This window comes from Morone saxatilis, unplaced genomic scaffold (genome assembly GCF_004916995.1).
Source record: "Morone saxatilis isolate NCDOM2014 unplaced genomic scaffold, NCSU_SB_2.0 Contig17, whole genome shotgun sequence".
Classification (NCBI taxonomy): Eukaryota; Metazoa; Chordata; class Actinopteri; family Moronidae; genus Morone; species Morone saxatilis.
The window spans coordinates 15,063,262-15,074,686 of NW_023339729.1; the positions used below are offsets into that span (position 1 = coordinate 15,063,262).

The following is an 11,425-nucleotide window of genomic DNA, read 5'->3' on the forward strand; positions in this document are numbered from 1 at the left end:
TCTCTCTCTCTCTCTCTCTATGAGAGCTGGGGAGTTATGTGACAAGAATATCTTTCAACTGCAGTGGAGGTTGCATGGGGCTATAAAGATAACTTAAAATTGGTGGTGATTTAGTTCAGCCATTATATATTGTTAGTTCTTTGATCACAGTAAACTGCTGTGTCTGGAGGCTGAGTAAAGAAACTGGTTGTGATGGTGTAACAAGAGGTATGGGTTGCCAGTTGCCACTAAGAGATAAACAGTGAGTCAGACTTCTTTAGAAGTAGTTTTGCAGCACTTACCTGAGCAATAAGGTCTCCATTTTCAGCATGAACTAACACCACAGCACCCAGCTGCTTCAGGAAGGAGAAAGCCTCATACAACTGAGGGAGAGATGAGTCCAAAGAACAAAAAAGGTATTAATGGTGAAAGGAAAGCAGAAAGACACGAAGAAATTAGTCATTAATGCATTAGTGCAGTATAAGTGAGTATGAAACATACCTCAGAATCTGACATCTGGTACACGTCCTTATATGCCATGTACACTTGGAAAGAGTTGATACCTGACAACAGTGGAAATGATTTATGTATTCATGACAAAAAGGTAATAAAGGGGAGCTCGGCTGTGTGAGTGTAGCCGAAATAATGCATCATGAAATGTAATAAATACAGTCAAGATAAAGGGCAAACTTCAAGTTACAAAATACAGAACCTGATCTACAACCTTGTCTGCAGAGCATGTTTATGTCTGGCATCTGCGTCAAAGCATTACAACTGTCAACTTTATTTCTGAAAGAAATTGATCACACAGGCGGCTGCCTTGGCTCAGTTACTGCTTTATGTTGTAGCTTCCCCAAAAGAAAAGTGATTTATTTTTATTTTTTTTACTTAAAACAGATTACAAGCAGAATTTGTACACTGCCGCCATGACAGCACCATAATGAGGACAATGGATTTCCGCTGTGACTTCACTATAAGAGGATTCAACACTGGGCCAAATTGTTTCTAAATCAGTCCCTATTGTTCTTGTGAAACGGGTCCAAAACAGGGATAAACATGAGAACATGAAGTATTACAGCAGTGACCACAGCTCTGAAATATCATGGAGTAAGAAGAAAATGATGTACCTTTCTCGTGCACCAGGAGCTCCAACTCATCTTTAACAGTTTCATTCCACTGGGGGATGTCTACGTGCAGGGAGTAATCGCAACATGCCTTCTTATCCGCAGCCTCCTGCCAGCACTCAAACGCATCCAGCAGACTGTCCCCAGGCTGGGGGGTCACATGGTCAACTGAAAGGTGGGAGGGGTCATAGGTTAAGATGGACAGAATGTGATCAATATTTCTCAGTACTTGAATGAATATGTGGTTACACTATATGCACTGTGGCATCCACACTCACTGATCATGGTGGTGCCCCCGGCAAGTGCAGCCTTGGTGCCCTGGAGGAAATCATCAACAGGGTGTGTGCCCAGGTAAGGCTTCATCAGGCAGGTGTTCACATCTATCCCCCCTGGTATCACCATGCGGCCATTAACCTCGATCACCTTGACACCCCCAGGTACGACAAGATTCTCCCCCACCTGCCTGCCAAGGATCAGATGCGCATAGCGACAAAGAAGGGGTGGGTGAAAGGGAGGCAAAGAGCAGGAATGAGGATGTGCAGAGACGACAGCGGGAATATGGGTGTGAATGAAAAGGGGTTGGTGAAGGATGAGGAGATAGAAAAGGGCATAAAGGGAATAAGAAAGTGAAATCATTATCGACTGCAATATGTGTATGCCTCTGCGGTTCTTTGACATAATTGGCTCCTTATATACGCACTTGATGAGCCCATCCTCAATGTAGACATCTGCAAAGAAAGACTGGTCATCATTCACCACCCGCCCTCCTTTGATCAACAGCCTTTCACTCTGCAGGGGAGAAGCACAGAGAGAGAGAGAGGGAGGGAGGGAGGGAGGGAGGGAGAGAGAGGTACAAGAGGGGTTGAATTCAGTCTTGACATTTTGATATATTGCACAATCAGTTATGTAATCCATGACCTTATAGAAATATTATGACACAGTTGATGAGGGTGGAAAGAAATGCGGAGCCTCACAAGTGCCGTATATGGGTGGGGTCTCACAGAAGCTAATGTTAGTGCTGTATGATAATAAAGTACAATTAAATGCTGAATATTTAGAAGCAGGTGTAAAACAAGCACGTTCTTCTCAGTCGAGCATGCATCCACACCCTCTACCACCATGCAGAGCGCATGGCAACAGCATTCGGAAGATGTTAGGTTTCCATGGCAACCGGTGATCACCCATCATGCGAGATGACGGAAGCTGACAGCCCCGCTGAATCCTCAGCATCTTTGGCCAATAAGGTTGCTTAACAAAAAGGAACACAGTCTGTTGCCAATTTTCTGTCCGCACCATGCTTGGGTATGTTAATTATATGTTGCATTTGGATTCATTTGGCATTTAATAATGCTCTGGATACGATAGAGGAGGCTTTCTGCAGAATGCTTCAGCTGAAGGATGCATCTTTGCACAATTCCACCCTCACACCGTTGTAGTGTTGTTTTAATGCAAGCCATTATTTCCTGTGCGTGCGTAGGTTCGACCGTCACGTCAACCGACTTAATCCCTCTGACAGGCGGCGAGATTACACAACACTGTCCAACCCTGAGCGAGAATACGCGCTCGATTTGACACATAGGACATTGAGAATCGACACCTCTCCGTCCTGGTTTCCACCCAGGAGGAACAGAAAAGGGCCCTTCTGCTCTATGCTGCCTCACTAAGATTTTAATCCCCTCTCTGCCGGCACTGGCAGCAGGGATTTGCATACAAGCGGAGAGCTTCTCATGCCAACGCCGCCGCTGACCAGGCCGGGTCGCTTACCGTCAGATGGGGGATGCTGTTCTTCCCCTGGTAACTGGTGCCAGACATGTTGTCTCTCCGTCGCTCTGCCCCCGGGCAGTCAACTTAGAAGTGGGCTGCGATGACACCGGCGCCCTGCGCTGCGCTCTGCGCCCCCTTCTGCCTCCCCCTCGGTGTGTGTTAGTGTTTCCGTGTGTGAGAGAGGAAGAGCGATGATGCCGTACGGCTGAGTCAGGGTGCGTGGAGCGCGCACTGTGAGAGACAGGTGACGATCCTGTGCGTGCGCGAGCGTCTGGCCTGAGGCGTTCACGGCCCAGAGAAGAGACTGTGCGCCTCACGCCCCCAGACAGGCGCGCGCGCAAACAGCTCACGTGAAATCACAAAAACAATACCGCGCGGTGCGTGTCGCTGTCCGGTTCAGCGCTACAGATGACAGCGTCAGTGTGTCGACGTGCCTTTGTGTATTTTTGGAGAATATACTTTGAGCTGCGTAGACGTAAACCGAAATGGCCAAACTGCATTGCAGCACAAAAGTTCATCATTTATGCAGACTGATGCATTTGCCTCAGAATAAAAACTCCACAGGCGTTAGAAATGAATATGGCGAGTTTTAGTTCTTTCTTTATATAGGCCAACAGTTCCCAGCAGCGGTGGTTCGTTTTTTGTTACAGCACTTGATGTGTAAGGCTATTTTATTTATCAGGAAGCACGCTCACACATGACACAGCCATCAGAATTTAACCAAAAAGCCACACAGAGACAAAAAAATAAAATCGTCAGCACAACCTTCCAATTCGGGCTTTCCTTCCCGGATGAATATCCGATCTTAACACCGGGGCGTCCGTCGTCTGTCTCCCCGGGCGAGTCAGTCAGGGACCCCTCCCGGACCTGGCTGGGCGTCTTTTCGATAGGGTGACCTGTATCCAAGACCCTTTCCCGACTCCCGCTTCTCGGGGTGCGGCTCCCTTTCCTCCCCACCGCGTAATTTTCGAAGTCTATGGTCTTGCTTTCAAACGCCCCCTCCACGGAGCTGAACATCCCGAAGCTTTTCCTTTGGTTCGGCCCGGTGCTGATCGGTCCCGCCAGGTAGACCGGCAGCTCATCCTCCCTGTTCCACTGCCTTCTGCAGTCAGACATTGCTGTGGCTTTCACTGGAGACGAAGACTATCCCCGAATCTGAAACGATGGAGACAGAAGTCTAGCTGATTTCACGTCTAAACCGGGTCACAGACAGCCCCGCCTCTCAAGCGCGCTCTGTGAACTGTGAAAAGCTGCTCTCTCCGGGCTGCTTCTTCACACACACAACTACACACACACACACACAAACAATGTGAAATGATGCAGTGCTCTTAGTTTTTCAATAAGAGGAGTGTCAGTGTGAACTAGTTTGATTGTAAGGAGCTATAGTTAGTGACCACACGTATAAAAGGAAGGCATGTCTTTCCACCATCCCTCTTTCTTTCCGTCCTATAATGTGGGGGGGGGGGCCGCTGCGCGTGAGCAGGTCCACCATCAGCGGATTAAAGCCAGGATACTGTGTCATCTCTAACCCACCTCGGAGGGATAGACAGATTGTTAAATGGTGCGTTTCAGGGGTTAACTGCTGTTGTGAGACAGGGTTTAACTGGGGGGGCTGGTCTATTGCAAGACACAAGCCCGAGACTGAGAGCAAGCTGCAGGTACGACTCCAGGCTGCAGCAGGTGCTTTTTAACTCGGACTGGGCCGAGGTCAGTGACCTGGTCCTGCTCACTGGGATGTTTGCTGATGGTGAGCCGACAGTGTTTCCAGCCAGCAACAAACTGTCATTCTCATTGGCCTATGGCGAGCGAGAGAGAGAGAGAGAGAGAGAGAGAGAGAGAGAGAAACACTGGGAACTGTCTTTTCAGTACTCGAGCAGGTGGACAGCTCCCAGAGGAACAATGCACCAACACACAAATGTAGTCGCTGTTCACATATAACACAGTTTGGCACTATGTGGAATACATGTATCTGGAAGCAGGCCTACACGTGACATGATTATTATCAATATAATGTTAACAATAATTATTATTAGTAGTAGTAGTAATACTAAATAATAATACTACTACTAATAATAATAATAGCAATAGGTAAGACAATCATATGCTTATAACTAATTAATGACTCATGGTGATCAAACGCAATTAATGCAAGATGTATCACAAATACAATAATCAAGTCACTATGAGTGAATGTGATTAATGTATGCTTAATGGATCATCAGTTAATTATTGTTACCCCACAGTTACTTTATGTGCATTTATATGCCAACAAATTTGATAAAGTGCACTGGAAAAGAGCATTTAAGTGCAGATACATTTGATGAGCCTCTGAAACCAGAATATGCTACGTGTTCTCATTAAAAGCTGTTACAGTGATCAACCTGGTGTAATTGTATTGTGATTATGTCATATTGTGATAATCATGTATGAAGTGCCTGTCAACGTTCATTAATCGATGATCCATTAAGCAGGAACTAAACTCAAAGTGACTTATCATTGTTACAGTGACCAATAAGAATAGATGATTACATTGTCCACGGTCTTGTTGCCGACTGGTGCCATATGGGAGAGAGTCAGACTCGATTAAGATGAGGCCTGCATAGCTTTCGACTTGGCACCGTAATCTTCTTATGGTGCAACCATTAACTTGAAATAACTACACATGCAGCCCCACAGGATATCAACCACCCTCTATTTCAAAGTGTATATTACATTGAGAAAACTAAGTAAACTAGTAACCAATCAGATACGTTGGCCATTTGATGGGCGTTTATTTCCACCTATTAGGTGCCAGTCTATTTCAAGAGGGCGGCCATAAAGTTGTGCCGTTGTTAGTCCAGACACATGAGAGTTTGAGCGCAGTCGGTGTGCGTCTCTGGTTTCGCGGAGCTGTGTGGAGTACATGGAGTTCAGCATGGACTACAGACACAACTTTTAAACTCAGGAGGACAGTTGACTTTTCTATCCTGAAGAAACTGTCTCATTTATCCACCAAGTAAGGTTTCTTTATGTTGTTTTACTGAGTGCTCTCTTACTGAAGCTTAATGTTAAGAATTGACTTGACATCAAGTCCAGAGCTCCCTTATAATCGCACATTACATTCACTGTCCGCATGTGCAGGAGGAGCCACACTCCAGGTATTTCAGAGGTCATATAAGAATAATAATTACAGTAATACCGATTATAAAACTGATTTAATGTTACCGCTACATATTCCCCTTTCAAAGTTGAAATATTAGGGAGTGTTGGAAGGACTATGATGATCTTTTATTTAAGAAAAAGTAGGTCCTGCATACCACAGTAGGAAAATAGTCCATTACAAGTAAAAGTGCTGCAGTCAAAATCTTAAGTATTAAGTATCAAAAGTAAAAGTACTCCTTATGCAAAATGACCACACTCAGTTAAATATATATTCTATATTATTTGGAATATTATTATTGATCCGTGTATATAAAGAGCATTTTAATGTTGTCAAGGTATAGCTAATTTTTACTACTAATATTCGGCAGTTTAATGTATAAGAAGGCATCAGGTTGTTTAAACTGATCATATGTTTTGCATGGTAAATATTGATTTATTGATTTATGAATTTCTTTCTGAGATGTAATAGAGTAGATGTATAAATACTACTAATAAAAAATACTAAAGTACTAAAAATTGTGGTACTTGAGTAAATCTTAGATCCCACCATTAGGTTAACAGTATGTTCCTGCTTTCATTTGCCACTTTGTTTTATTTAATTGTGTTGTTATTGCAATAGCTATCCTATTATTATCTGTACTTTCACAATGTTGACTCAAATTGAGTAGAGCAGAGTTTTATAGATCTTTCTTTCATTATCAAGACTCTCTCTCTCTCTCTCTCTCTGTCTCTCTCTCTTTCAAAGGCAAGGTGTCATATTTTAGTCGTAACATAGCTAGAGGAAAGGCTCTCAAATTTCTCTCCATCTAGTTGTGTCTTCACTGATGACCCACTATTAGAAAAGACCTCGATATTTTTGCTGCACCCTATGGTTATCATTAGTGACATGATAAATTACTTACACACTTTTTTATTCCAGGTAACATGGAGAAGGATATCCCATCAACTCCAACTGCTGTCAGCACCCAAGGGTCATGCCCTGTCCTGGATGGAGCCACTCTTCCCTCCCCCACACATATTCCTCCTTCACTCGTCTCTAATAACATCCCTGCTTCTTCCTCTCAACCCACCAAATTTCCATCCTCCACAGAAACCATCTCTAAACCGATGGATTCCCCTCTTTCTTCAGAGGGGTCAAAGTCTCCAGCTGTGTCCTCTAAACCCGCATCTGAAACTGTCTCTGCTAAACCCTCCTCTCCTGCTCCCAACAGAACCCATGTAACCTCTCCTAACTGCTCTACCCCTCAAATCCCCCAAATTTCATCCTTTTCCCAGCTCGCTTCTGCCTCTTCTGCTTCAGATAGCTTAGCCTGTAACACTCCATCAGATTCCCCTTCTTCTTCCGCTGCCCCCATGAAACGCACCTTTGCCTCCATGGCCAGGCGGGTGATAATACAGGAAAGACTTAGGAAAGCCGAGGAGGATGCCGCTGATGAAGAGGATGGTAAGAAGGCCTTTATTTTGAGTTTTTAAATGGCACATTGTGAATGGCCCTAAGCTGAAGTCCACAGACCACAGAGTCAATGCTGTATTGAGGTGATGAGCCTTGTGCTGGTTTGGAATGTCTTTCCATGTGTAGCAGAGTAACCCTGCACATGGATAAACAAATCTCTTTGCTCTAGCTAACTTTTCCTCATTAAAATGCTGTTTTGTGAGCTACCTTGGGCTGAATAAAAGGTACCATACAAAAATATAAATGAATAAAATAGAGGTATTTTCATTATTGGAGGGTTTAACTTAATTAAACAATTGAATCCCTGCTTGTTAGATTACTGGTTTTGTGTGTAAAGAAATTCCACAGAGACGAGATTACATTACCACCCCTCCTTTACTGTACAAGTGGTAGGTTAAGAGTAGTAAACATGCAGACAGATAGTTTTGCAGCAACTTGCCTTCCTTTCTGACATGCCTGCAACACATGCCACGGTGAACCTTTTTAGTCATGCTAGGAGCGAGACTCTTGGGTGGCAATGTTGGCCTGATGGTCAGTCGGTCACCACTTTGGTCCAAACTGAAATAACTCAACAACTATCAGATGGATTGACATGACATTTTGTGCAGATGGTCATTGTCTCTAGACGATAAATCCTAATGCTATTGGTGATCCCCTGAGTTTTCGCCGTGCGACAGCCTTGAGGTTTGCACTTGTTGTTTTAAGTAAATTCCATGGCATGGAATTTGGTACATGACTGCCTCCCTCTGGATGAATTGTTGAACCTTTGATGATCTTTTTGTGACTGAACATTTCATCCAGCGCGTCATTCGTACAGTACTTTTGTGTATCGCCAAATACCTGCAAAACAGATGACATTCCCGTCAATCTTAGCCGTACTTTGTTTTTAGTGGTAATGAATGAACATGCTTAGCTCTGTTGCTACATATTAACCATTTGTCAGCAATCTATGAACCAATTACATTTTACAATTACTGAAATATCTTTAAGTTTATTATTTTTAATTCCTTCAGAGAAACTGATATTATTGATTGCTAATTTAAATTTTAATTCATTACGTTAAAGAGCTGCTGCAAGTGCAATAAACAAACGAGACATATGAAATACGGCTACAGGCAAAGAAGCTGAACTCCTTTGCTTAAAGGACACAGGGGAGAAAGTAACAGTAATGAAACTTTATGCAGTCGCGACAAGTATTGGTGTGACATAGGAGCTGCATGGGTAGGGTGTTGACAGAACATTGGGGTCTTGTCACAGGATAGCTATCTGTGAAGACAGACATATACACAGACATGTTTAAAATGCACACACTCTCACATCTACTCCACCTCTGACTTCTTGTTATTCTCATGTTACAAGATATATGTCAAGTGGGATCTGTTCACCGCTGGCTGTGAACACAAAATGTGTTAAAAACACACTGTTCTATGCAAGTTTGGAAGCAAGGCTATTGTGTATCGACAGAGAGCAGTTTTTGATTGATCGAGATGGATATGTGTATATTTAAGGAATCTCCTCTCCTCCAGATGAAGAACCAGAGGAAGATTTGTCTGTTGAGCAGTTAGAAGAAAAGGCCAAAGCCGGTGATGCCAGAGCTCAAACCCGGGTGAGTGAAAGCACATGCACACATACTGGCACTTGGCATTGTTTTCAGTCCTGCTGGTTGACTCAGTCTGGTTGTGAGCATGTGTGTCTATTTTTGGCCACTTGGAAGATGATCCCAGGCTTTCAATATGATACACCAAGATATTGTCACACATACAAATAATTATGAAGACTATTACAGTGCATTGCAGCACCAAACAGAATTTGTAAAAATAGTAATGAAATATTAACATTTATTGAAGTACAAATGTAAAAAATAAGGTGCTGGCAGGAGAAAAGGGGGGGAGGCTAGACATGGAAGATGAGACCAGACTTTGCATTTAAGACCCTCCAGCTCTGAAAGGGTAAATTCCTAAGTGGCTGATGATACGACTTGAACTTTCCTATACTTTATGTATTTGCAAATATGAAGCACCTAAATAACCACAGGGGTTGCATGTAAGGGAACATGTCGAAACATGTGACTCCATCGGTTCAGTGGTTGGATATACCTATACTAATTATGATGCTATACACCTACAGCTTAAACACAGGTCATACACAGGGAATCACTATTGAGTTTTTCGGTATGAGTGTAGTTGCTTTTATGTACATCATTAGTAGTAGTATATAGCTATATACAGCACTGTCCATTTAATTTATGAGATTATATGCTTATTGTATCTATCATAGAAACAGACAGGAATATATTAATGCTGAGGCACTTCAGTGAAGACACGTCTAACCCCTTTGCAAATAAATTGGATGATAACTGTGAGAGAGGGAAGTTATGAAATGAAAGTTAAGATTAGAAAACAGTCACTTGATATGCCACTGGGGCCTCTGCTACCCCTTGTAATTAGCCTGTGATGGAGACTACAGGGGCAGTGAATTATGGAGCCTATATTCGTCTGTCATCAGTGGGTCATTATAAACTGTTTTTCTAGGAACTACTTTCAATGCTTTGTATTGAGTTGGAGGCAGAAACCTCAGATACATCTATCTCTATATCTATTTATTTGTTTGTTTGGGTCAATCGACCTCTAAATCAAAATGCAAATGCATAATACTGTAGAAGATCTAGACAAGGCTCTCACCACTGATGCTGAGCCACATGGTCCTATCCTTTGCTTTGCTCACTATCACCACGGTAGCCTTTCTACTTTTTCATTGTCTGGTAGATGGTAAATAATATTGGTCAGCATTCAATTAATTATAATGTTACAAAAATATAAGCACTGATCGATACAAGCACAAATACAACTTATAACGCAATAGCAATATAAATGTAATATAACAATATAAAATACAATCTTATCTTATATAATCACATTAAATATGTAAACCATTTATGAAGTAATAAGCTAAGTAAGTAAATTAACTATGAAGTAATCATCAATATTAATGTAATAATGTGAAGGTTTCCCATGCATAAATTGCATTATTTCACAAACTAGTTTATAATATATTATAAATATGTGCATGCAATTTAAACCTCAGGGTGAACTTCATGTCTGATTTTACCACTAAAGCTGAATTAATCTCCTCTCCTCTTCCTCTTTTCTGTTTTTCAGCTGGGTCAGCACTACTTGATTCTTGCTGAAGAGAAGGACACGGAGCTAAATAATCGTCTTGGTGTTAATTGGCTGATTAAAGCAGCTAAACAGGGAAGAAAAGGTGCAGCAAGAGCACTCCAGCGCTGTTGGATCCAGAAAAAGGGTTATTGTCATAGACTTCAATGCATGCATGTGCATGTTTGTATTTGTGTTTGCAGTTCCTTAACTGCTCCTTGTCTTGTCATCTTGTACCAGGAGTCACTCCAGAGAATGAGGCTGACATGCGCAAGTTGTCAACAGAGAGTAAGTTTGAGCTGGCAGTGCGTAAAGCCGCTATGATGATGTACTGGAAACTCAACCCAGACAGGAAGAAGAAGGTGGCTATGGCTGAGATGCTGGAAAATGTTAGCCAGGTCAATGCAGTGCAAGGTAGGGGCACACAGACATAACCACACACTTGTTGATAAAGACACCATCAACATCATATCAAGTATTTTTTTTTGAATTGTGACAACAATCCTGCCTGATGTACTACAGACTGTCCAGGATGTTGTTGCATGTTGTTATACGATAGCTGGCATTGCTGTTAAATATATCAATATTCCCCTTTGTGATTTCAGTATTTGCAGCTGCCATGGTGAATAATATCACATTACATGCAGGCCTTCAGGGAAGTGGTTGTAACTCACTGATGTTGTGGTGATTTCTCACCAATAGGTGGCACTGCAAGCAAGATTCCTGGCCCAACTTCAGGCCAGACCCAGAAAGTACTGGAGAGCATGGTCAGCAAAGAATGTAAGTATCCAGAGAGAGAGAGAGAGAGA

The 11,425-nt window shown here is 42.7% G+C and overlaps 2 protein-coding genes across 3 annotated transcripts in view; one reads left to right on the top strand and one right to left on the bottom strand.

Moving 5' to 3' along the window:
• Positions 1-4,099, bottom strand: part of crmp1 (collapsin response mediator protein 1) — an 11,157-nt gene extending 7,058 nt beyond the window's left edge. Inside the window, exons 1-6 of one of the 2 annotated variants that reach the window (XM_035660702.1) lie at positions 3,633-4,099; positions 1,804-1,892; positions 1,382-1,566; positions 1,107-1,271; positions 481-542; positions 282-362 (exon numbers count right to left, since the gene is read on the bottom strand). In XM_035660702.1, coding sequence (XP_035516595.1) covers positions 282-362; positions 481-542; positions 1,107-1,271; positions 1,382-1,566; positions 1,804-1,892; positions 3,633-3,983 — 933 coding nt within the window. In that variant the 5' untranslated portion in view covers positions 3,984-4,099. Of the gene's footprint in view, positions 1-281; positions 363-480; positions 543-1,106; positions 1,272-1,381; positions 1,567-1,803; positions 1,893-2,867; positions 3,145-3,632 lie in introns of those variants that run through there. The other variant, XM_035660703.1, reaches the window with a different exon arrangement.
• Positions 4,100-5,711: 1,612 nt separating this feature from the next.
• Positions 5,712-11,425, top strand: part of wfs1a (Wolfram syndrome 1a (wolframin)) — an 11,777-nt gene continuing 6,063 nt past the window's right edge. Inside the window, exons 1-6 of the mRNA XM_035661076.1 lie at positions 5,712-5,862; positions 6,928-7,452; positions 8,988-9,067; positions 10,620-10,764; positions 10,857-11,030; positions 11,319-11,396. Of these exons, the coding sequence (XP_035516969.1) occupies positions 6,933-7,452; positions 8,988-9,067; positions 10,620-10,764; positions 10,857-11,030; positions 11,319-11,396 (997 nt within the window). The 5' untranslated portion in view covers positions 5,712-5,862; positions 6,928-6,932. The remainder of the gene's footprint in view (positions 5,863-6,927; positions 7,453-8,987; positions 9,068-10,619; positions 10,765-10,856; positions 11,031-11,318; positions 11,397-11,425) is intronic.